Raw genomic sequence first — 27,600 nt, forward strand, 5'->3', positions numbered from 1 at the left:
AGGTCCGCGACAGTTCAGTGCGCACAGCCTGGGCCGGTGCATGGAGTTGGCCAGCACCAGCACAGATAAAGATAGAAAAGGAGCTGACGGGAGCGGCGGAATGGTGAGTATTCCATTTATTTTATTCATTACTTCGTATGAATGCCCCCAAGCGATACATACAGGGGGAAAAGATGCACAATGGATCACCCCTCCTCCTCTCCATCTCGGCTGACGTCTGCCTTCCCGACTGTAGCTGTGCGGGAATACGTCAATGTAAATGCAGCCTAAGGCTGCATTCACTCAGCCGTTGGGGGGACTTATATAAGGGCGACGTATATACGTCGTATACACATCCCGGCAATGGGCGCAGGGCGCTGTATGGTGCGCCATATTTCTGTATGGATAGGGGTGGGGGCGGGCACACGTACGTGTGTTACGGTACGGCCATTCTAGTGTGGTCAGCTCTACACACATTTGTTGCATGGAGATGACACAATTTGCAATACACTTGGACTACACACAGAAGACAATAGGATAAAACCTCTATAGAAATTTTATTGAAAAAAACAGCTTTGAAATTCAAAATCTTTCCGACAAATAGTCATAACACCAAAGTAACCTGATAACTAAAATGTCCCGATTGTCTGCTTTATGTTGAAATGTTATTGTTTTTTTTGCATCGTCTCATTTTTGTGGGATTTTATGAGGCTTTGAACTTTAGGTGCGATTTTTCACAATTTCATAAAAAACAAAAAATCATACTTTTGAGGGACCTGCTCAACTTTCAAATCAATTTGAGACCTAAATAGCAGTAAACCCCCATAAATTAACCAATTTCAGAAACTACACCCCTCAACGTATGTGAAACAACTTTTATGAAGTTTGTTAATCCTTTAATTGTTTCACAGGGCTTAAAACAAAATCAGGTACAATTCTAAATTTTAATAGTTTTTGCTAAATTTGCTAAAAAATTTACAAAATCTCAGTGGATAAAATACCAAAACACTCCACAAAGTTTGTATCCCAATGTCTCCTGAGTGCACCAATACCCCATATGTGGTGGTAACCTGCTGTATGGGCACGTGCCAGGGCATTAAAGGGAAGCAGCGCCATTCAGAGCAGATTATGCAGTTACTTTTTTAACCCCTTAACGCTCTGCGCCGTAGCTCTACGGCGCAGAGGTATAAGGGATGTATGAAGAGGGCTCACGGGCTGAGTCCTCTTCATACAAAGGTGGGGGTTTTTGCATTTTGCACAAAACCCCCACCGCTAATAACCGCGGTCGGTGCTTGCACCGATCGCGGCTATTAACCCCCTAAACGCCGCCGGCAAAGTCGCCGGCGGCGTTTAAAAGACGGCGGCGCGTGGGCGCCGCCATCTTTTTTTCGATCGCCACGCCCCCGAACGTCATCGGGGGGCGGCGATCAGTTGCCATGGTAGCCTCGTGTCTTCTTTTGACACGAGGCTATCTGGCAGCTGCATATTCGTTACAATGAGCCAGTGGCTCATTGTAATGAATGTGCTGCAAAAATGCCATATATTGCAATACAGAAGTATTGCAGTATATGGTAGCAGCGATCTGACTATCTAGGGTTAATGTACCCTAGATGGTCTAAAAGATAGTGAAAAAAAAAAGAAAAAAAAAAGTTTAAAAAATAAAAAAAATTAATAAAATATTAAAAGTTCAAATCACCCCCCTTTCCCTAGAACGGATATAAAACATAACAAACAGTAAAAATCACAGACATATTAGGTATCGCCGCGTCCCAAAATGCCCGATCTATCAAAATATAAAAACGGTTACGGCCGGCGGTGACCTCCGAGGCGGGAAATGGCGCCCAAATGTCCGAAATGCGACTTTTACACCTTTTTACATAACATAAAAAATGAAATAAAAAATGATCAAAATGTCGCACAGACCTCAAAATGGTAGCAATGAAAACGTCGCCTCATTTCGCAAAAAATGACCCCTCACACATCTCCGTGCGCCAAAGTATGAAAAAGTTATTAGCGTCAGAAGATGGCAAAAATTTTTTTTTCTTTTTTGTACACATTCGTTTAATTTTTGAAAATGTATTAAAACACAATAAAACCTATATAAATTTGGTATCACCGCGATCGCACCGAACCAAAGAATAAAGTAGGCGTGTTATTTGGAGCGAAGAGTGAAAGTCGTAAAAACTGAGCCCACAAGAACGTGACGCACGTGCGGTTTTTTTTCAATTTTTCCACATTTGGAATTTTTTTTCAGCTTTGCAGTACATGGCATGTTAAAATAAATAACATTACGGGAAAGTAAAATTTGTTACGCACAAAATAAGCCCTCACACAGGTCTGTACACGGAAAAATGAAAAAGTTATGGATTTTTGAAGTTGGAGAGCGAGAAATGAGGCGAAAAACCCTCCGTCCTTAAGGGGTTAAGGCTATACAAAATATTTTTTAAGGCAATTTGGACATATAAGGGCTTCATTTCTGTGAGATTAGATGCACTATACTTCATACAAAAACTTCATTTTAGTGGGTCATTAAGAACAAGACTTAAGAACAAACCTGTTGCTTTGTTCTTTAGTTGAATTTGTATGTAAGTCGGAACTGTACCCCTCCCTTGATTTTAGAAAAGAAGGCAAAAATGAATAATATTCTCTTCAGTCGTTAACTCCGTGATGACATCATACCTCGACTGCAAGGTGCCGGTGGTGTGACGTCAATAGTAGGAGACACAATTTTTGTCTATTTTAGTTTGCATTATTGGTAGTTCGTTATTCAGTTGACAGAGGCTTTGTTGTAAGCGGAAACAGTGTGGTGCTGAGGTTTCTGAAAAAGGGCCCACTAAAGCTCTGTCACCCAGGGCCTACTTAAACCTGGAGCCAGCCCTGCCAATAAATGTTGCTCACCCCTGGCCTAAATGCTTAACTCAGGAATAGAACAGACATTTCATTTTTAGTGGTGCATTGTACAGATGTGTTTAAAATGTCAAAGACACCTGGGCAGATAATTCTGCAATAACAGATCATGACGTGGAGAAGTCGTCATGAAGTTCTCTGCCTGATGTGTAAAAATTGTCTCCTGTGAGGAGTCCAACCAGATTGGACATGATTTAAACAGCAATTTTTAAATATTGCAGATAGAGGGTTAGCACTTCTTGGTATATAGCAGTGATGGCGAACCTTTTAGAGACCGAGTGCCCAAACTACAACCAAACCTACTTATTTAAATGCAAAGTGCCAACATTGCAATTTAAGTGGTAACATGTTGTTACCTGTTTTGTCAAGGCTTTTAATTGTATCAGCATCCTAAGGACACCAACATTCAATTTATAATTGTAGCTTCCTTCCAGGATCCCCTGAACAGGAAGAATTGTGGGGCCCATAGCAGGAGCTCCAGACTTGTCTGCACCTCCTTGCTCCTCCTGTAGTCCCGGGCTGCTAAAGTTGTGTAGCTTTAAAATAGCACTAATCACAGCACATCCTGGGTGGCCAGGGACCGCAGGAGGAGGTTTTGAGTCTGGAAACTCTGTGCTGGGGTGATAGCCTGGGTGCCCTCAAGGAGAGCTCCGAGTGCCACCTATGGCACCCGTGCCATAGGTTCGCCACCACTGGTATATAGTGTGCAACAGTCTAGGGTTCCTAACCCTCAAATTAATAGAAATTCAAGGCTGTGCCCGACTTTTTCAAATTCAATTAGAGTTTATTGTACAATAGTGTAGTGGTGATTTTATGGCCCCCTGGTCCTTTGTCAAAAACAATTGGCTTGGTAGTACCGACACAATCTGTATTGTACCCATTCAGAGCCTGCTACTGCACAATACGGATTGTGTTGGAACTACCAAGCCAATTGTGTTTGACAAAGGCCCAGGGGGCTGAAACGTCACCACTGTACAATATTGTACAATAAACTCTAATTGCATTTGAAAAAGTTGTGCACAGCCTTTAATTTCTAGCAATTTTTAAAAAGCTAGAAACTTATATTTCTGCTTTACGGCAGTCCTTGGTGTGCAATACATTTCTTACCAATATATGTTAATATGCGGTATATTGACTGCTGATATCTATAAATGTGTGTGTTACACTCACTGCAGATATTTAAAAGTACATAATACTTGCTGCTAGTAAATTTTCATTTTATAAAGGGTGTTGGCTTTTTTTTTGTTTCATTTAAAAATGAATGAATACGAGATTCATTGTTGTCCCCATTGATTCCATTAGACTTGACCATTGACCCCAATGACTATTGAAAGTAACTGCCTAAATCGCATAAAGGAGCATGAATAGCCCAGCTCTATCTTTTGCATCTCGGGCAGTAGGCCCTATAGAAGCGGATGAGTAGTGTGAGCAGTAGATAACACGGCTCCCCATGTTCAGGCAGTGGAACACAAAGCAAAGTATTTGTTTTTTTTAAAAAAACCGGATCTGTTAAAAAAATCTTTGCTATTTGTCTATATTAAAACAGAAGACAAAACGCAAGGTGGGCTGGTCCTAACATTTTTAATACATGTTAATGGAGGGGGGTTGATTTTTCGGTCTCAGGCAGCAGAAAGGACACAATCGGCCCGGCTTACACACACTACCCTGCGGCTCCTGAGCTATGAGGGGCCGCTGTGTAACCCTGTGCACAGCCCCGCATGGGGGCGAGCGCTGTAGGACAGCACAAAGCAACGAGCACAGAATCACAGAAGAATAGAACATAAAACGGCCATAAATCCACTAGAACGGCTGCAGTCACGTGGTGGGCCCTTCCCACACTGCTCTCTCAAGCCGCACGTCACTTCCTCGGGGAAGCCGCGCTGACTGCTACTGGCCTGAGATGCGCCTGCGCAGTGGCTTCCTATCCCGGCTTGCAACGCGCTGATGCTGACGTCAGCCGCACTCTGCCCAGTCCCCGCCGCCATTGGTGAGTGTGGAGCCTGTAACTCCCGGGCCAGGCCTGAACCGAGACACCGAGCGGGCCCCGGCTTGTAAAGGTTTACGATCCTCCACGACCAGGCCTGGAAGTGACACAGCGAGCCCGGCGCTTCCGGACCGAAGCTCACACCGAGTGACCGCCTGCGGCCTGTACCCGCTCTTTGGGCTCCGGCCTATAGTGAGCCGCCCGCCCCTCCCCCTCCGGACCGTGTGGATTCAACGTATCCGCTCTTCATGAATGATGTCTGCCACAAGCGTGGACCCGCAGGTGAGGAGGATGTGTGTGGTGTAGGCCCCGCTCTACGCCGCGGCCTCCCCCCAGTCATATATCCCGGGTCCCTCCCTCCATCCCGCTCCTCCCGGCTCTTGTGCCGGCTATCTCATGTGCGGATGGCGCAATAGCCTGCACGAGCAGTGATGCCGCTTCTCTGTATTACTATTTACTGTGAGAACGTAGAAACCAGCGGCAGACGCCTCCATCTCAGGGCTGAGGGTTTGTTGCATTGTGCGGTCAGAGATTTGTCTGAATGTGAATATAATAGTAGCAGTGCTGCAGGTTGTATTGTATCTATACATGATGGGGGACAGCAAGCAGAGATCTTGAAGATGGGTTGGAGTGAAAGATGAGGTATTCTAGGAAGTATTGGAGCATTAATAATGGGGAAATCTCCGTCCTTCTGCTTCCCTCCCCATTGGCTTCTGTGTCCTTCCTCCAGGATCCTACCTATGGGGTAACACTATCTCTTAGATGTGAGGCCTTTACCTTCATGATGTTTGTCCCATCACTCCAGGTGTTTGCACCTCCCCCCACATACTGCCCACCTTCTCCTGTCCTCCTTCTCATGTGTTATCTGCATCTACCATGTATGTATTGCCTCCATCATTAGTTGTCCCTTATGTCATCCTAAGGACCGCTAATTCCAAACAACTTTTTTTTATATCAGGACATGTTTGGAGTTGTGGTTGGATGATAGCTGTAGAGTGTTGGTTTATACTCTACACATCTGTCTATCTTGCTGCTCCTTTATCTATTACTAGTTCCCTTTTAAATATTTCCTCTTTATCAATATATATCTTCCTCTGAGAGTGTAGATTGGACTCTCCAAATTCTTGCTCCTCCCTTCTGTCTGTAATCTGTTTACCACTTCTTCACTCATCTAGTAATCCTATGTGTCAATCTGTCTCCTGATACGGAGGTATTGGGGGGGGGGGGGGTCTCTAGTGTTTACAAAGATGGAATGTTGATTTGGTATGTCTAGTTACCCAAGATAACTCTTCTGTGCCATCCAGTAACCATTGGTTTCTGTGAGTGTGCATGTGTCACTTCCCTTGTACGTTGCTTGTATGTGATGATTCGGTGATGTTTCTGTGATAAAACTAAACTAGTTGAACATCGGTACAGGAAGTGTTGTTATAAGATGATGTGCAATGGCCAATTTTGGGTTGATAGGAACCCTGTTCTCTGTTGGAGCTAACTTGTGAGTCAGCTCCTGCACAAAACATCCTATAATACAATGAAATTTAGTGCACCATACTGTTTTGCTGCAGTGATAAAGTATATGGTGACCATTGAAATAACAGGCAGTACTTTCTGAATGTCCCCTAATAGAGCACTTGGTAATGGGAGGACCACACCTTAAAGGTCTCATGTACATGCCTATATATGGGGGGTAAAGTGTCATAATTAAGGAAGAGACAACCTTATCAGATTTCTGATACCAAGCTTTTTTTTAATCCTACGTGAAATTTCGCAGGTACTGTTCTGAGAGTACCAAATAACACTTATCTCATTTTTATGTTCTCTTTTTTTTTTTTTTTTTTTCTATTTTCTTGCTCCCCTGGGATACGCAGCAGAGACCAAAAGGACAGGACAGTAAAGGTAATTTTTATGTTACACAATCTCTAACACCATCATGTATTTATATGGCCGACCACATATACACTCACCGGCCACTTTATTAGGTACACCATGCTAGTAACGGGTTGGACCACCTTTTGCCTTCAGAACTGCCTCAATTCTTCGTGGCATAGATTCAACAAGGTGCTGGAAGCATTCCTCAGAGATTTTGGTGCATATTGACATGATGGCATCACACAGTTGCCGCAGATTTGTCGGCTGCACATCCATGATGCGAATCTCCCATTCCACCACATCCCAAAGATGCTCTATTGGATTGAGATATGGTGACTGTGGAGGCCATTTGAGTACAGTGAACTCATTGTCATGTTCAAGAAACCAGTCTGAGATGAGTCCAGCTTTATGACATGGCGCATTATCCTGCTGAAAGTAGCCATCAGATGTTGGGTACATTGTGGTCATAAAGGGATGGACATGGTCAGCAACAATACTCAGGTAGGCTGTGGCGTTGCAACGAAATATTCCTCACACCATGACACCACCAGCCTGAACCGTTGATACAAGGCAGGATGGATCCATGCTTTCATGTTGTTGACGCCAAATTCTGACCCTACCATCCGAATGTTGCAGCAGAAATCGAGACTCATCAGACCAGGCAACGTTTTTCCAATCTTCTACTGTCCAATGAGCTTGTGCAAATTGTAGCCTCAGTTTCCTGTTCTTAGCTGAAAGGAGTGGCACCCGGTGTGGTCTTCTGCTGCTGTAGCCCATCTGCCTCAAAGTTCGACGTACTGTGCGTTCAGAGATGCTCTTCTGCCTACCTTGGTTGTAACGGGTGGCGATTTGAGTCACTGTTGCCTTTCTATCAGCTCGAACCAGTCTGCCCATTCTCTGGCATCAACAAGGCATTTCCGCCCACAGAACTGCCGCTCACTGGATGTTTTTTCTTTTTCGGACCATTCTCTGTAAACCCTAGAGATGGTTTGTGCGTGAAAATCCCAGTAGATCAGCAGTTTCTGAAATACTCAGACCAGCCCTTCTGGCAACAACAACCATACCACGTTCAAAATCGCCTTTCTTCCCCATACTGATGCTCGGTTTGAACTGCAGGAGATTGTATTGACCATGTCTACATGCCTAAATGAGTTGCCGCCATGTGATTGGCTGATTAGAAATTAAGTGTTAACAAGCAGTTGGACAGGTGTACCTAATAAAGTGGCCGGTGACTGTATGTATATAAATGATTAAGATACAGAAGCTCTATAAAATCTTTCCACATATGACTATAAGTCCACATATGCTCAGCCTCTAAAGCTCATTAACATGCTGCAGTTTGTGTTGGAGGGGTTCACTTTTAGTTATAAACCACACTGACTCATAGATCCAGACACTGGGAGTGTGGTAATCTTTTGTGTGTTATTCATGGCTTCCTTCCTTCTAAAAAATCAACTTTCAAAATTGTTACTGACACTGAAGGGCTATTAGGGGAGTTACCAGAGCCCCTATGCGCTGCAGATTCACAGCCTTACAATGAGCAGAGCATGTCTTGCTCAACCCCCCTGCTTTCTCCCTCTGCCTGTGTAATCTAGCAGCAGAAGTGAAAGGGGAGGGAAGACCTTCTTCTCTGCTTATTGTAACAGCACTGAGGGGTCCTTAAAACACTTACCAGAGCCCTTCAGGCTCATTAGAATAGTTATAAAATTTGATTTTAGAAGCAATGAGTCCATGGACAACAAACATTGCTGCAGTCACAGTTCCTGGACCTATGAGCTAGTGTTTTTGGTTTATCATGCTGGATTTTCATTGTAAATTTCCTTTAAACGTTCCCTATTGACCTGACAGGGTCTCTAAAAAAAAAACTTAAACTGCCCATATAAAAGTAATCCCTAGTCCTCCCCCAGTTAAAGCTAGGAAACTCTCCACTATTTAGCAGTCCAATCATGGGACCTAGATTACAGCAGTCCTGCGTGTTCATGAGGAGGCGGTGACTGCAGCATCGCGCCTGACAGTCTCCACCGGCATCTGGTATGAGAGTGGCGCCCCTGGAGAGAAGCTGGAGAGGGGAGCGCCTCAGACCGCCCCTTCATGAATACGCCGTACCGCTGCAAGATATGTCCGATGGTCGGAGTGTTACGAAGTTTCCTAGCTTTTCAGTATGTTCCGATAAAGCTACATGTTTAATAATGCTATAACTGGGCAGGGCTAGGGAGCTGCTTACGTTCGTATGAGCAGCTAAAGTGTTTTATTGACCTAACGGCTGCTCTCCAAGAGCTTATGATTGTGTCCTGATTTGCTCTATTTGAGTGGTGTCCTTAGCCGGGTTGACTTTAAAGAAGTTGCTATACTTGCCTCTCTTGATGTGCTACATTGTACATAGTGCATGTCTAGTGATTCCCGATGCCTGAAGGTTGTATCAGTGAAGCCATTGAAATCTGCCTCGGCTTCACTGCATATATTGCATAAGTAATGGAACTTCACTGAGCTGCCATGCTGGTTTCAGGGGCAGGAGATTAAGGTTAGCTTAAGTGGTTTTTGCAGCCCTAGAAAGCATTTGTATTGACCAATTGGGTACACTGAACCACCAGTCAATAAGGACCTGACTATTTCCCTTTAAGACCCAGTTATCTACACCTCCCCTCCTCTCAATTGAGTAAATGAAATTTCCCCAGCTAAATCCAAGCAAGTCACTTTTGTGCATTTATCATGAAGCATTACAGGTGTAGCCACTACCTTAAATTCACCTTTAAATAAAAATAATCCCTCATATAAATCAACTGGAAGTAAAATAGGTGATCATCATTTTTGACACTTAAAGACCCGTTCAGATTGGTTAAAGTGTTGCAACCTCAAATTCCATAAAAATTGTACTAGGCGTTTCATAATACAGCTCGCCTATATAGCTCTACCCCTTGCTGCCAGTTGGACTTTGTCTCCTGGGGCAATAGTGGAAGTGGCTTCTAGGATGAGGTGAAATGACATGAGGTTTTAATAGTAAAAAGGAAGAGCAAAGAATCAGTTTCTCAACTTGATATGGATATTTATTCCTATCCTTACTTGGCTTTAGTAGCCTCAAAGTATGGAAAGTATCCACATGGAACACCTACATTTTTTTTTTTTTTTATTTAAACCAGAATTTCCCCATAAAGGAGCAATTTCTGTGCTTAGATTCTATAAGGTCCCCTCGTGTCAGGTTAGTTTGCAAACTCAATTTCTCCCCAAAGTCTTTCCACTAGGGCGCTCAAACAATGATCTTATTTCAGTTCAAAATGGATCCTTGCACCAGAAGGACAGCGTCCATGACAACGACTTTGAGCAGTATCTGTCCGGGCAGTCCAATCAGGTAAGTGTCTGCAACATATAACGTATAATGTTGACACTAGGTGGTGCGCACATTTGGATGACTATTATACTAGACAATCTGTGGATGGCTTTAGCAAGAAGGAAAGTCCTTGCCCTGGCCTGATGTGATGTGGAGGGAGAAAAGAAATGTATTGCATTTTAAAGGGGTTTTCTCATTGCAGTATCTCAAATTTCAATCCCCTAGTAGTGATGACAAAATAAAGATTATTTTTAACCCTTTACTTCACAATTTTACTGAGTTACTTAGCCTGGTCAGTGCAAAATTACAGGATGTGGGCGGGAACTTTCTAAGCCGACACATTATTATCACTCTGAGTTGACAATGTGGTTAGATTATCAGGGTACACTGTTTATATACATTGTATCTGACACATAGAAAGAGAGATGAGATCCATGAGATGCCTATTACTGCAACTAATACCTCAATAAACTGCAACTCTAAAGTCACACAGTGGCGGAAAAAAATACACCACAGAGTGTGCACCACCACATTTATCAACTGAGAATTTTCAAAAGGACGCAAATTTTATCGCAGAACTGCACCACATAGGGGGTGGTGTATGTGGGTCCATTGCTGCTACAGGGGGGAGGTTTTGCTCAATTTTATTTTTGAGGTATCTGAGAATTTCCTGTCCAAAAACATCGCAGAAAGGCAGAAATTGAGCAGATGTTAAACATGCGTGCAACTGGTGCAGTCTATTCGCATAGAACACACACAGCTGATATGTTGTGTTATTTTGTTATCCTGAGTACATTTAACCCCTAGGCGCACCACGACGTTATACTACGTCCCCGGGGCTAGATGCTTAGCGCACCGGGACGTAGTATAACGTCTAGCTTCTGGGACCGGCTCACGAACGGAGCCGGTACCAGAAGCAGCGGCTGTCAGCTGTCTATCACAGCTGACACCGCGCTGTAACACCCGCGATCGGAGCCGGCTCCGATCGCGGGTGTTAACCCCTTACACGCCGCGGTCAAGCATGACCGCGGCGTGTAAGGGTGTTCCTGCTGTGGATCGGATCCCCCGTGCCGCTTACCGGGGGATCCGATCCTCTTCCGGGCAGCTCCGAGGACTGGCATGTGCCCCGGAGCTGCCCGGTCTCCATGGCAGCCAGACCCCTTCAGGGTCTGGCTGTAAACTGTCTGAGCATGCGCAAGCTTGCTCAGACAGTTTACACTGCTCTACAATGAAAAAGCACTGTAGAGCAGTGTATTGAACTTAAACCAGTGATCAGAGCATCACTGGTTTAAGTTCAAGTATGTATAAGTTAAAAAAAATGCAAAAACAGTTAACACTACACATTATAATAAATAAAAAATAAATACATAAAATATAAGCCCCTAAAATGTCACTTTCCCATAAAAAACTTAATAAAGTATAAAAAACATAAAAACACAAAAAAAACCTGCATATTTGGTATTGCCGCGTCCGTAACAATCTGCATAATAAAACAGAATTGTTACTGGACCCGCACGGTAAACGCCGGAGGAAAAAAACGCAAAAAACGTTCCGAAAAAAGATAATTTTTAATTAATACCCTATAAAAAATGCTCTAAAAAGTGATTTTAAAAATTTTATGCACTCTAAAATAAGCCCACTAAAAAGAACAACTGTTCTCGCAAAAAATAAGCCCCTAACCAGATTTGTCAGCCAAAAAATAAAAAAGTTATGCATATGAAAAGATGGTGATGCTAAAATGAATAAGATTTTCTCCAAATTAGTTTTTATTCAGTACAATTGAATAAAATACACAAAACCCCCACATATTTGGTATCCCTGCGTCCGTAACAATCTGTATAATAAAACAGAATTGTTATTAGATCCGCAAAGTGAACCCCGTAAAAAACAACCTAAAAAAACTCTCTCTGAAAAAGATGATTTTTTATTAATGCCCTTTAAAAATGCTCTAAAAAAAGTGATTTTAAAAAGTTATGCCCTCTAAAATAAGACCACTAAAAAGAGCTATCATTCTTGCAAAAAATAAGCCCTTAAACAGATTTGTGAGGTGAAAAATAAAAAAGTTATACATATGAAAGACGGTGATGCTAAAATTAACAACAATTTTGCCAAATTACTTTTTATTCAGTAAAAATGGTAAAAAATAAAAAATATATATAAATGAAGTATTTTCATAATCGTGGCGACCCATAGAATAAAAATAATATACTATTTTTATGGTATGGTTAACGACCAAATAAAAAACACATATAAATTTTCCTAAAAATTGATGATTTTCATTTCCTCCACCAACAAAGAGTTAATTAAATCTCACCAATTAGCTGTAGATGCCCCAAAATTACATACCAGAAAAGTGCATCTCATGTGGCAAAAGAAATAAGCCCCTATAGGTCCTCATTAAAAAAAAGAAAAAAATTATAGCCGGTACAATGTGACATAGCAAATCTGATTTGGATGGCGCCTCCTTCCCTTCTATGCCCGGCCGTGCGCCCATACAGAAGTTACCACCACATATAGAGTATCCGTGTACTCGGGAGAAATTGGGTATCAAACTTTGTGGAGCCTTTTTTTAATTTAATCCATTTTAAATGTTTAATTTTCCACCCAAAATGAGTGTATTGTGAAAAAATATTACAATTTGCAGACTGCACCTCCATTTTGTTTTAACCCCTATAAAACACGTAAAGGGTTAACAAACTTCTTAAAAGTAGTTTTTCATACGTTGAGGGGTGTAGTTTCCACAATGGGGTAATTTACGAGTCTTGCTATTATTTAGGCCTCTCAGTGTCAATTAGAAGTTGATCAGGTCCATCTAAGTACGGGTTTTGGCGATTTTACAAAAAATGTGAAAAATGGCACCCAAATTCTGAGCCTCATAACATTCTAGTAAAATATGTGGAATCTTAAAAAACCATGCCAACATAAAGCAGACATTTGGGAAATGTAAGTTATGAATTTATTTGGGAGCTATGACTATCTGCATCAAAAGTAGAGAATTTAGAACGTTGAAAATAAAGAATTTTTCAAAATTTTTGCCAAATTTTGTTTTTTTTCATAACTAAACGCAAAAGATTTCATCCAAATTTTTAAACTAATTTGAAGTACAATGTGTCACGAGAAAACAATCTCAAAATCCCCTGGACATCTCATAGCGTTCCAAAGCTATAACCACTTATAGTGACACAGGTCAGATTTGAAGAATGGGACCGCGTCCTTAAGGCCAAAATAGGCTGTGTCCCCTAGGGGTTAAGAAACTTGTCTTTGTGGGAATACACCTTTAACCAAATTTGTAATTAACTTTTTTAGTTTTTCAAGTTTTTATGGTGAACTTTGGATTTACAATGGGTTTAAAAAATGTTTCCTTATTGTCTATTCAGTTAAAGTAGTTTATCCTGTAATGGTAACTCTGTCTGCTAGGCTGAAATGTTCACCAACTTTTCAACAAACTTTGCATAAATTAGTAGTATGTAAATACAAGCCTTTGCTGCCTTCACTTTGTTCATCCTCCCCCTTCCCATAGTATCTGCATTACACTTTTTAATCTGTTCTGCGGCCTCTATTGGTAGACTCCTTTCTGGAGCCCCGATTACTTAGCATCTCTATGTAGGGAGGGTGAGCAGTTACACCACAAGACAAGTCTCCTCCCAGCAGATTTCACACAGCAGCCACATTAAATACACATACGAGAAACCTCTAAGAAATTAAGTCGTATAATGACCTGCAACTTTGTACATTTTTATGTATAACTTGTAACATTATGGGTGTCACTAAATTATTTAAAAAAAATAAATTATTCCATCATATTTGTGTTCTATGGTTTGTGTGTGTATCAAAGGATATGCTCCAGGCCTATGTAAGGCAGAGCCTACACCATCTTTTCCATCAGGCCGATGCCCTGGCAGGTGATAAAACTACTTATTTGTTGGAAATAAAAAAAAACTATTTGATAGAGTTGTTAATATTTAATACTGTAGAGACTTTGCTATACAGCAGTAACCTCAGTAGATCTTTGCTTGCATCACTGACAGATCCTCTTGTTATAAAATAATTAAGAATCTATTACATATATCGCAAAGGTTAATATGCTTCAGTACTTCATTGATAGATTCTTCATTTAGCTTTGTGGGTTCTAATGTTTTGCACTTTTGTTTTCTCTTACCAGAGTAACAGCTACCCTTCAATGACAGACCCATACCTCTCCAGCTATTACCCACCATCTATTTTTCCGTACTCTTTGAGTGAAGCTCCATGGTCAACTGGTGGGGATCCTCCCATCCCTTATCTTACTCCATATGGACAGCTCAGCAACGGAGACCATCACTTCATGCACGATGCAGTGTTTGGCCAACCAGGGGGTCTGGGGAATAACATATACCAACATCGCTTCAACTTTTTTCCGGAAAACCCTGCATTCTCCGCTTGGGGCACCAGTGGCTCTCAGGGTCAGCAGACTCAGAACTCTGCCTACGGGGGCAGCTACAGCTATCCTCCAAGCTCTTTGGGTGGGACAATTGTTGATGGACAGACCGGGTTTCATAATGAGACTCTAAATAAAGCACCAGGCATGAACAGCATTGAACAGGGCATGGTTGGGCTCAAGATAGGCAGCAATGTGACTGCGTCCACAGTAAAGACTGTGGGCTCTGTGGTGAACAGTGTAGGAATGCCAAGTGCTCTGACTGGCAATGGTGGCAATAGTATAAGCATGCCACCTTCCAAACCCACCTCTTGGGCAGCCATAGCCAGCAAACCTGCCAAACCACAGCCTAAAACAAAAACTAAACCGGTGACCATAATTGGTGGGGCACTGCCTCCACCACCTATCAAACATAACATGGACATTGGCACCTGGGATAATAAGGGTCCTGTCACTAAGCCCCCAATGCCTCAGCAGATACCATCTCCTCAGTCCATCCCTCAGCCGCAACCACAGCAGCAGCTGCTGCAGCCCATCCCGGCTCAACCCCCACCTCTTTCTCAAGCCCCCTACCAAAACCCCCCTGCACCACCACAACAGCAGCAGGCCCCACAGAACCGCTGGGTAGCCCCACGTAACAGGAACGCTGCCTACGGGCAAGGTGGGGGACCTGACGGTAATCCCTTGGGTGGTGCTCAGCCTCATGCTGTCCCTGGTAGTGACTCCCATCCAGTGTTGGAGAAGCTCAAAGCCTCTCACAGCTACAACCCCAAGGACTTTGACTGGAATTTGAAAAATGGACGTGTGTTCATCATCAAGAGTTACTCCGAGGACGATATTCACCGTTCCATCAAGTACTCTATCTGGTGTAGCACGGAGCATGGCAACAAGCGTCTGGATAGCGCTTTCCGCTCCATGAATGGCAAAGGCCCGGTCTACTTGCTCTTCAGCGTCAACGGCAGTGGACATTTCTGTGGTGTGGCCGAGATGCGGTCACCTGTCGATTATGGCACCAGTGCTGGTGTCTGGTCACAGGACAAGTGGAAGGGCAAGTTTGACGTCAAGTGGCTCTTTGTCAAGGACGTCCCCAACAACCAGCTGAGGCATATCCGTCTGGAGAACAACGACAATAAACCGGTCACAAACTCGCGAGACACGCAGGAGGTGCCCTTAGAAAAAGCAAAACTAGTGCTTAAAATCATTGCCACTTACAAGCACACGACCTCCATCTTTGATGACTTTTCTCATTATGAGAAGCGCCAGGAGGAGGAAGAGGTTGTGCGCAAGGTAATACTCTAAACTTGTTAACCCTTCTGATTCTGGTAACATTTTGAATGCGATTTGACTCCATATGATACAGCAGAGTCGAAGGGGCTTCTGGTTTTGTCTATAACGCTTAGTCATAAAAAGTTCTGCTGCTGTTTGATAGAATGTAGACTTCACTTTATTTTCCTAAAGCTTTGCATGTGGTCATTGAATGGAAATATCAGTGTGAAACTGCTGCAGAGCACATTGCAGAGTATCCAGGGGCTATTGTAACCAAGAACTTGATTAGGACACATATTCATCCTGTGGAGGTAGATATGGGGGGGGGTAGCTCAGTCACACACTGCATACACTACCAATGTCTGCTTGCTAAGTGTATTCGAATGTTACAAAACCTCTTGTAATGCACGGACTTCTAAATATTGTGAATATCTATAGATTTAGCCATGGGAAATAATTTTTTTTTTTTTTTTGAGCCCTTTTTTCTTTTGAGCAGTCTCCAGGTTGAAGGCAAGTCTGGCTGATTTTATTTGCCCCCTTACTCAACGTTTACTTTGGAAAATTAATTCTGTATAATACTGAATCTAACCTGGAATGAGAGCCCTGGGGAACCAACTGCACACAGGGTCCTGCTACCTCATTTATGTGCAGTGGGTCTCTCCACAGCTGGAAGTGCTTTATGGATGTGCACTTGTGGAATATATTGCCGCACACTGGAGGTGGGAGGACTGAAATAGTGGTCTCATGTCAGAGTTGTTTCCTGCAGTGATTGTTACATGGGGTTAGAAAGCTTTTTTTTTTTTTTTTTCCCTTGGGTTTAATCTCTTACTGCAAAAGGTTTTTCTTTTTGTATGTATGGTACATGTCTCCAACTAGAATCTTTGTTCAGCTCTTCTCTCCATTCGCAATTTAAAGGTACAGGGAGGTAAATATTCAGACGAATAGTGACATAGGATTGGTGTATTCTATAGTCGTGCATGACATTTCAAGCAATGTTTTCTAACTGATCCACTTCAGTTTGTTCTGGTCTTGTCCCTGCATGTAATATGTATTCTTGAATAAACAGCAATGTTCCAGCTCACATATAAACAGTTTCGGTTAAAAATTTATCTGACTGGGTGTTTTTTAAATGAATATTCAAACAATGTTATGTTCAATACACTACATTGGCCCCAATGTATCCTGAGCATTTGGGTTTACCAGCGTTCTTTGTAATGTGTATCACTCCATTTGGGTAATAGGTGCACAAGAAGGTTACCACCCCAATTCAATAGTACAGATAGAGCTCGGCACTCATATAATCAAAGATAAGTATTTTATTCCATCAGAAAGCAGTCCACTTAATTTTGATGTTTGTCAATCTCTGACCTTCCTCAGAAAACAGATTACTGGAGGGAAAAATAGAATGAGTAAAGGTATCGGCCAGTAATGGCTCCGTTACTGTGTTTAGTGTATGTAGTAGCATGGCACTCCACATATGGAGGAATGCTTCTTTGTGATGAATGATGTGGGATTAACACTTGCTGAGGTGATTTTCAGAGTACACAATCTTTTGCTATGATTTACAGGAAACCGTTGGGGGTACATGGATCCTAATTGTGCGCTGTTGATACAAGTGTATTCACCTATCTAAGCTTTGTTTGCTGCTTTTCAATCGCTCAGCAATGGGGAACATGTTATCAAGGCTTCTACATAATATAGCGTAGAATCCCTGAAATCGGGCCCGATGATGTATCTGGTGGCAGTGAATTCATTATACACTGCTGCCCAATAAATCTCCTCCATTGTATCGGGTTAAGAAAGTAAGACTCTTCTTTGATGTTGAGGGGCTGCCAAGAGAACCTTTTGCTTCTGTATTTGCAGATTTTTGTGGATGAGGAGTAATATGTAGTTAGTGATGTTTGGGACCACAATATACCTCAGGTACAGTTCTGCAGTAGATGGGACTCCATACTACGGCCACATGCTGCAGAATTGATTATGGGTGTTTCATATGTGGACGTAGTAATATTTAAATGTCAGTAAATCTTTGACACCTTGTTAAAGAGAACCTGTCGCCTATAAAATACAAGAGTAAGCAGCTCATAGTGTTACCACAGATGTAGCAGTGTTACACTGCTAGCAGTATAAAGCTGGCAGACACTGCCGCGCAGAACAATGAGAATGCCAGAACACGCTTATAGGTCCAGGGGAGAAGAAAACTCCGGACCGCTGTGAGCTTGGTCTGGCGTTCCTATTGTACACCGCCACAGTGTCTGCTAGCGTTATCAGAGGGTTCCAATAACGTCTGTTCTAGCACTAGGAGCTGCTTACTCCAGGAAGCGGCTCCTAGTGCCTTTTTTATGGGTGACAGGTCCTCTTTAAGATGCACTGGGTTCAGGGCGGTAAATCCAGAGCTCCGACAACACCCACCGGTGTGCACAAACACAACCTTTTACAAATTGCACAAGTAAAATGTGCCCCTGTTCAGAATGTATGGCCCCCTAATGTTTAAAATCTAGTGTGGTGCATATTGGCTGTTTGAAAATGGGTTTTCTATGCACTTGGCTAGTATAAGCCAGTTTTAATTATTATTATTATTATTATTATTATTATTATTATTATTTTTTTAACAGGTGGAGGGTAAAACAGCAATTTAGTATGTTGGGGATGGGTCTGTTTTAAAGGAAAGCTACTATTTGATTTCATGCATTATGAAGCAAACCTACCTTGAGAATGCTGTAGCTACACTGATGCAGGATCATATCTTGGTTAATCCCTGAGCTGAGGGATTTTGCTGAGAAAAACATTTTTAACATGCAGGACCTTGGGAAAGCTGGGTGAGGCTGGCTGACATACACATTACACACAGAAGCTTGTAATTACAAATGGAGGTTGGTCAAGACATGACTAATCAACCTGAGCTGGATCACTCATAAACATCAGCTGCGGGATGGTGCAGCAATTGATTATTCAGCCTTCAGGCACAACACAGGGATTACATCATCCTCTCCTGCAGAGAGTAACTGGCGTGGTAGGAGAAGTCCTGAAGCAGCCATAGAAGCGACAGTGTTACATTGTTTTATCAGCAAAACCACTCGGCACAGGGATTAACCAAGTTATGATCCTACATCAGTGGAGCAACAGCATTCACAAGGTATGTTTGCTTCATAATGCATCAAATCAAATGGTTTTCTTTAAAGGGGATTTGTCAGTAGTTTTGATCATACAGAGCTGCACACAGTGTTGGGTAGCAGCAGGAGACCTGTGTGTGGTGGTAGTCGTGTTGGGACTATGAAAAGTGAAGTTGTAATCCAGCTCCAGAGCTCCTGCATGGGCTCTAAAAGGATCTTAAAGCCTATAGAACTTTCTGCTCTCTGCACTGCTGCTCCATTACCCCTCCACTTGAACTAGAAACTACATTTTGGTTTGATACGGCAGGGACTGTGGAACAATTCATTATAAAGAGCAGAAAGCTCTTCAGGCTGAAAGACCTGACCAAAGCACTTGTAGGTACTACAAACCTGGATTACAAGTTTGCTTTTTATAGCAATGCTGCTATTTGCCACACAATAAGTTGAGTTCTCCAGGGCCTAAACCTAGCACCGTCTGCACTATCAACACATGGTGAATACGCTGTTTTGTGTTATTTTCTTTTTCTATCTGTAATTCCACAGAAGTTGCATAAACACATCTAAGGCATACATTTACCGCATATACAAGTATATGGCAAGGCACCTAATTTTACCACAAAATAATTGGAAAGTTTATTGATTCAGTTATAAGCCTAGAGTGGCAAATGCATCATGTTGTTACCCCAACATGAAACCCTTGCCCCCAAGATGCTACCCCCTGTCATCCAGAAGAAGAGTTTAGTTTTCCTGCTGAATGACTGACTTGAGTATAAGCCTAGGGGGATTTTTTTTAGCATGAAACTTTTTGCTGAAAGTCTGCTTATACTTTAGTATATACCGTAATTCTATGCAAAACAAAAAAAAAACTTTTTTCTGCTTCTCTAAAAAAAAAAAACTGTCTGGTTTCAGAAAATGTTTTGTGAAAAAGTTAACGTTCCGATTACATTCCATACCTGTTCTTCATTGTTTTTAGACTGTCAGTCATTCATTGTCATTGGACACATAGCCTTTGTCCATAGGTTGTCCTCAGCTAGCTGGATTGAGTGCTTTACTGTATGTAATCTGCATGTTCTTATGTTAACTATAGCTATGTAAGCACCTGATCCTCCCTCATAGGGGAGAGGACTGTATTTTTACACTGCCAGATGACTTGCTCAATATGTCTTCTACCCCTTCATTTGCATAGAATGGCAGTGGCATCAGAGAGAGGAACTGCTAGCAAAAGAGAGGGAGAAGACTTGTTAAGGTAATTCTCCAAGCTTCGTGATCTGGGGGGCGGTGAGTGTGCGTGGTCTGAACCGGTGCTTAAGTGATTTGCAACCCAATGTTACTGGTTACAGCAGACTCCAGCTTGATTGCATTGTTCAACAGAGATTGAGGCGGTATGAAACTCATCGGAGGCTGGAGCTAGTGCTCTACACTGCAGCAGCATTTGTTTTCATCTAATGGGGAGATCACAGCTCGTTTGTTTCATTTTTATCTTTTTGCATTATTTGAGAGCTAAGACCAGTGGAGTGTAAAACACAGATAAGATATGAGAAGATTTACACCTGTTCTTTGTGTTGAACCATTCCTGTTCTTGTCTCGAAGTAACTGATGAAATAACAGATGTAAACTGGTACTAAAAACTACAAGCAACTAAACTGTGGGTAACATTCCACCAAAGACAATGGTACATTGCTAGTAGATGTCCTAGTAATGACTGCTTAAACATGTTTACCTTAAAAATTAGGTTTTATGGCCTTATTCATTGCATTTTTTATAGGTTTGAAGGGAATGGTCCCATTTCAATCCATATGTCTTAAAGGGAATGTTTCAACAAAAAATTTAGAATTTACTATTCATTATAGGATTTTTATGGATGTATTTTTTCTTCATGAAATATTGAAAAATTAAACAATTGTATACCACTATTGTCCATTAGGGACTGCATTTGGAACATGTCCTGTGTGCGTAGATGGTGGTGGAAGTTGCCTTTAAAATAACCTTTTAAATGAATTTATGAAGAAATCCACATTACAGCGTAACTAAAGTTATTTGACGACAATAATCTTGGCTCAGCTGTAGAGAACCTTTGACAACAATTCCAACAGTGCCTATATTATACATATGTCTTTTTCCAGTCCTGAGATATAGCCTCATATCTATCAACCTGATCTGTAAAATCCTCCTGCTGGAGTGGGAGGGACTTCCAGGTTGTGACATCAGTTAAGGGCACTGAGGCCAGAGCACTTGAGGGCACAATCAGTCCAGCTACTCAGAACACAGAATCCGTGTTGCTGCTTGTATAGATATGTAGAGCAAGGCAGGGAAGACACAGAGCACTAAGGCTTTACATCATAGTAAGAAATAAGCATACAGTAATCTACTAAACGACAAAGAAAAATAAATATTAAAACATGTCCTGCTACACTAAAAACGCCTACTCACCCTGTCCCTCTCCGTAGAAAACAGTTGTTCACCATACCGAGCCTGGGTGCCATAGCCATCTAGTGCATATGTACATACGTCCCCCAGATGGCCGTGTGTGTGAGACCTACGAGATATGATGTGGTTGAAGCCACCTCTACTGGCCAACTATGTTTTAATGTACTGATTTTATAAATCCCAATCTCTAAATTACCTTATATAATTATAAGAGAAATAACATTTTAGGGAGCAATAAGTGTTGTTAGAGCATCTAAAGGTATTTGCACTCCCTGCTGTGCTCCTACTTGGCGTGTTTGCTGCTGAAACTAATAGAAAAATTCCTCAGCAGTGGTCGGGTTGCATGGAGCAAAGCCTTGGGCTAGGTTCACACAATGCGCGTGGATAGTATTCGATTACACATTACAAGGGCATGAAGGGAAACTCCTCCCTACAAATGTGCATTCTGTAAGCAGTAACAGGTCAGCTTATCTGGGAGAAGTTTCCCACAATGAGCCTGCAGTGTGTGAACGCGGACTTAATAAAGGTCTAAAAACCATAAGTCCTACATTAATTAGTACTCTACTCTAAAGGTGAAAGTAGTTGGAGCGCATGAAAAGAACCTGATACAGTTTATGCCAGTTCAATCACAAATTTACAAAAGAAACAAGAATTTTTAATACACAAATATTTACTTATCTCTTTGTTACCTTTCACCTTGTCATAGGTGAATAAAAATAAAAGGACTATGACAATTTTTGGCTGATTTGGACAATTGTGACTGATCTGTGAATCATAGAACATGGGCTGCCTGGATTTCACAGACCCGCCACAGTGTAGAGGACAGGACTGTGTGCATAGTGATAAATCATGTAAGGGTCATGATCACGGGGGAAGAAGGGACCACAATTTGTAGTGTTGTACCTGTAATCAAGGTATATGATCAAATGAGTCTGTGTAGAGCCTTGGGTTCTGTAGGTTCCATGGATAGTGCTCTCCTTCAGTTTTTTCATCACTCTTGTTTTTTTTCTTTCAGGAGCGCCAGACCCGAAGCAAACAGTAAGGCCGTCACTTCAACTTTGAACTAGAACTGATATTAAAAAAAAAAGACAAAAAACCCCACAAATCTTAAAAGTAACTTTAAAACAAGAAAGAAAAAAAAAAACTGAATAGACTTTGTGGTGCCGCCTGTAGGCTTGGGACTGAGATAAAACTTTCAGTATCTGTATCTTCTAACGCGAGCTACAACGTAACTTCCACCCTCTCCTACTCCTAAATTTAATTTTCTTTATCTGTTTGTTTTCCTTTTTTTTGGCCAGTCCACTGTATTCCTGTATCATTATATACCTGTAGTTTATAAGTGTACCTCCGCCCCCGCCCCCTCTGGCCTAATATCTGCTCTGTATTTGCCCTAAAACAATAATGAAAGAGATTATTGTACGTCAAACTGCCCCTGTATGAGGATGGACATTATTTTTGTTTTAAAGGGTCAATTCAACCCTCCCAACCATTGGAATCAGTGTGACAATCCATGAAGTCAGGTTGATCTGTGAGAATGAGTGCAGAGTGAGTTCAGAAAGCCGCTCCTCAGCCACCCCACCCCCCCCTCCTGCTCCCTCTTCTCCTCTAAGGCTGGCACAGGATTGTTTGTCGTGTGCAGCGCTAATACTTGTCACCTCGTAGCCTCTTTGTGCAGTGCCCTATGGTCTGTCATTTTGTTCCACATCCACCTCTGAACGTGTCATCCTTATCAGCATCTTGTTGTATTTGAGAGCTCTGTCACTATGCCACCCTTTTCGCCAAGTTTATTGCTTTGCACAGCGTTGGAGGGAAGTTCCTGTACGAATACATCCTAGGACTTGCAGGACACAATGGCTACTGGAGGGTTGGAAGAGGGTGGGGTGAACATTTTTGCAACATTGATGTCATTAGCAAGAACAGTCCCTTCCTGTTAATACATATATGTATGTATTGCCTGTACCCCATGGAGGGATCTATATCATGAAATAAAGTAGCCCGCCCGTTCACTAGTGACAGATATCCACGTGTTGTCATTGCATTGTAGTGGTAAAGTTGGATGTCGGCCATGGCACATTTCACTGTGATGAGCCTGCACTTTGGGGGTGGAGATGGCACAAACACCATTTCCTTTAATTACATCGATTGCCAGGCTATGGGATGTTTGCATGTAAATCCTCGTTTTGAAGGACAACCCCATACCACACTTTATGTGAGTGACATATCAATTTCAGCATTGTTATAACGAATTAATCATGCAACTAAGTGTGGCGTTTATGCTCCTCCAGTATCTTATCTACATCCTCATCCCGTGCCCCTTCCGCTCTGCTATATAGGTTACCAAGTCCTACTACTATTATTTTGCAAAACTTATCTTTTTCAATTCTTTTCACCATATTCATCTGTGTTGTATGTATCATGCGCCTGCACAGACTGTCGTGTTACATTTATAGCCTCATCATGCATGTTTTTCCTGTAAAGACCAGTGTTTGTGTGTCTGGAATAGATCTGGCGAGGAGGCTGCATTCTGTTTATTGGTCATAACTAGATATGTCCCCTCCAGCAGAATCTCAAGGGGGTCTGTACTAATTCCCTGCTCTGAATCAAACATTCTCTTGCTCCTGATTAAACAATGGAAACACAAATATGGAAGTCGATCCTTTCACTGTGTCTGTGTGGAAAGTTGCAGTTCCTGTGCTGGGTATAATGCATCTCTTATGGTGCTACCATTGATTCCCCTAGGAGTTGCTATTTACTAGATCTTCTCAGACCAATTTTTCCAAGTTTTTACAAATTTGTTAAATAGTAAAACAAAATCAACTCCATTTCCCATTGGGTCTGTTTTATATTTGAGGCATATGGATGACATTTCCTATTTCACACTGACAAATCACTGTGGTTGAGAAGCAGCTTGAAATGGAAGGATTTGGATGGTAAGTATGTTAAAACATTTGGGTACAAATGTATATGTTTATTAGGAGTGATATTATTGCAATTGTAAACCAGTAGACGGGTAGCATACTTAGACCCAGTTCCCAAATGTATCTGGGCTTTCTGTTATTTACTCTGTTTAATAAGAGAGTAATGAAAACTAAAAAACTGACTTTAATGGACCTTCTGTGCAGGTGTGAACTGAGCCTTATATAGTAGTCTTCACAATATATGGTCTGATTACTTTAGCAGCCTTCACATCTCATTCCCTAGTGAGGAGGGTGCCATGCCCTTGGAGTAGGATATGCACATTTTAGATGAAGGGCTAAATTGTGTCCCTTCATACTGTGTGTGTGGAGTGTAGGCCTTAAAGGGTTATTCTTGTCTGGACATTAACATTCAATTTCATTAATCTGCCATATATACATTTATTTAATTAGATGTTATTAAATAATTTTACCTGTGTGAAGATTATTTCTCACTAAAGTAGTCACATGGTGCCTTAGAAACAAGACTGTATCCTTGGATACAGCCACCTCTACTGGGGTGATTGCACAAAGAAACAAAAGGTTTTTGTATATGAAATGTCCGGGAGTTAAAGTTACTGCATGTCCCACAGCCGTCCTGTGGTAACGAACCCTGAATCCAGGATGTCATGCAGGTCTCAATAGTGCATGTCTTGACTACTGCTGCCAGAGCGCAGGGGCGGTTGTATTCAAGGAAGCCATCTCGTTTCTAAGGGACAGCATGGCTACATTTGAGAATTTATCTTCACACAGGAACTTTTTTTTTTTTTAATAACCTCTAATAGAAGAAATGTTTACATATGGCAAATGAAATAAATTGTAAATGCCCAGATGGGAATACCCCTTTAAAATGTTTGTCCAGTCTCCAAAAATAATTGATATTGTTTATAGCAAAGTTGTGCAGTTTCACAATATACTTTCTGTATTCTTTCTTCATGCTTTTCTAGATCTCTGCTATGCGACTTTCAACAGGACGCTTCATAGTTTACTTCCTGCAGACAGATACCGGTCGCTGGTCATGTGATGCCTCACGGGTCCTGTGGTAGATCAGAGTAATCAGCTGTCTAATATTACAGGCCATGCAACTGTGTGACATCAGATGACCAAGGACTGGTATTTATCTGCAGGAAGTAAACAATGAAGCTTCCTGTTGAATTGCTTAAGTTTTTATTACATAAACACGATCAATTAACTTCTGAAAGTGGACAATCCTTTTAAAGAACATCTACCATTAGATAACCTGATGGTAGATGTTTATACACGCCTCGCCATCACAAATAAGATTCTTTTTTTCATCATTTAGAAGCGTGGGATTGCATAGATACCTGTGCAAATCAGCCTGAGCCGCTCTGCTGTGCACCTCCAGCCTCCGCTAATTTATGCAGATCCTCCCAGGCTGTTTGAGATGCCTACAAAATGCTGAGAGAACCAGTCATGTCACTGCTATTCTCTTGCTATGTGCGATCATAGCAGATTGTATTTAGACGATGCTATCATCAATCGGCTGGGGAACTGGTGCATAAATTATTGGCAGAGCCATAAGGTGTGTAGTAGAGTGCCTCAGGCTCATTTCCATAGGTTTATATCTTTGCACTTCCAAATGAAAAAAGTAAGTTATTGGCAAAGGACCGGGAGGTGATTATAAACCTCTATCAGGTTGTCCTTTAAATGGAAGCTAGTTTTGGTCCAATTTTACATACTCGTGGTGTAGAATAACTCTTTAGAGCCTAGGTCATTATTGGATCTACCCCCAGAACACAGTTGTGAGCATGTTTTAACCTTCATTTGTTATATAGGGTAAGATGTGTTGGCATAAATGTGTAATGGCTCCTACCCGCTTTAATCTGGCAGGAAATAATTACCTGTCTTGCGCTTATTTCAATCCTCAGTCCTTTTAAGTGTGACCAGTAAGTCGGTAGATAAGGGGTGAAATGGCGCAGTAGCTGCCAATACCCTGTACTGTAACATCACAGGGAGGATTTTTCTTTCTGCACAGCCACAGTTTGTAGTTCATTGAGTAGCCGAGGTGAGATTCCATTGTGTTCTTAACTCAAACATCAGTGTATACTGTAAATGACTGCTGCACATGAGTGGGAACGGCTGCTTCTTGTTACAATGGACACCTGTCTCCCAGTTATAATGAAGTCATTATATTGCCATGCTTTACCCCTTTGTCTGGCACATGTACATGGTTTCATTCATCATGACCATTGCCCCCTGCATTTCCAGGCTCCTTTAGGATTCCAGTTCTTGCATGCATGGAGGCCCCCTCACTTTCTCTGAGCAGTCTAGGGGTTCAGTTTGACTCTGAATGTAGCCAATGAGCATCTTTTTTTCCTTACATATGTTAATTTTTTTCTCTCCTCCTTTCCGTCATGCGTTTTTTCAGCCAGCCCCATGCACTGGCCACTCTGCTTTGCTTGTCTAGACTAATAAAGATTCAATAATGTCATGACTCCTCCTGCTTATTACTTTATTACATGGGGTGTGTTGACTTCCTCCAAAGGTAAACAGACACTAATTTCTGCAAAGAGAAGTGGGGGGGCTGCAAAAATTATGTAGTACCTTTTTAAGGTGCACCAAATTTGTCATGTATTGAGGTATTCTACATAGGAACTAAACTTTGTGTGCTTGTATTTCATTACTTCTCCTGTACTGATCCACAGTTGTACTGTACTCCAGAGCTGCACACTTAATTCTGCTACTGCAATCAACAAATGCTTGTTTTCCCACAATTTTCACTACTTTGGGGCGGGGCTGTGGAGTCTGAGTTGTGATATACTTGTGGAGGCCACACATTTTATAATTAATTTGCACAGTTTGAATATGTGCTGAATATTCATTTAACCCCTTCCCGACATTTGACGTAATAGTACTGCATCGCGGGAGGTGCGTTCCCGCAAAATGCAGTACTATTACGTCATGCTTCTGGCACCGGCTCCTGAACGGAGCCGGCACCAGAAGCTGCAAGTGTCAGCTATATATTATAGCCGACACCTGCCTCTAACATCCGCGATCGGAGATTTCTCCGATCGCGGGTGTTAACCCCTGACACGTCGCGCTGACCGCGGCGTGCAAGGGGCATTTCAGAAGCATGCTCAGTGTGTTACATTACACAGTGTAATACATCTGTATTACACTGTGTAATGTGAAGAAGAGCTTGAACAAGTGATCAGTGGATCACTTGTTCAAGCTAACCTGTAAAAGTTAATAAAAATGTTAAACACATTACATTAACTTTAATTATTTTTATTAAAAAATTATTTTGAGTCCCCTAAACACAAATATTCCCTATACACATGCAATAAAGTGAAAAAAACACATAATCGCCAAAAAACCTCACATATTTCGTATCGCCGCGT

At 41.9% G+C, this 27,600-nt stretch overlaps 1 protein-coding gene across 4 annotated transcripts; it reads left to right on the plus strand.

The window, feature by feature from the left end:
- The first annotated feature begins 4,701 nt into the window (after positions 1-4,701).
- Positions 4,702-26,690, plus strand: YTHDF1 (YTH N6-methyladenosine RNA binding protein F1). Of its 4 annotated transcripts, none has more exons than XM_072110926.1 (6): positions 4,702-5,152; positions 6,736-6,763; positions 9,964-10,082; positions 14,224-15,765; positions 20,044-20,103; positions 22,300-26,690. In XM_072110926.1, exons 1-5 carry the CDS (start codon positions 5,123-5,125, stop codon positions 20,074-20,076), a joined length of 1,752 nt encoding a protein of 583 aa, XP_071967027.1. In that variant the 5' UTR covers positions 4,702-5,122; the 3' UTR covers positions 20,077-20,103; positions 22,300-26,690. The 4 variants fall into 4 exon arrangements, with proteins under 4 accessions (XP_071967027.1, XP_071967030.1, XP_071967028.1 ...); XM_072110929.1 differs by having other exon boundaries at positions 10,003-10,082; XM_072110927.1 differs by having other exon boundaries at positions 6,739-6,763.
- Positions 26,691-27,600: the final 910 nt, after the last annotated feature.

The sequence above is a fragment of the Engystomops pustulosus genome, chromosome 6 (assembly GCF_040894005.1).
Source record: "Engystomops pustulosus chromosome 6, aEngPut4.maternal, whole genome shotgun sequence".
NCBI lineage: Eukaryota > Metazoa > Chordata > Amphibia > Anura > Leptodactylidae > Engystomops > Engystomops pustulosus.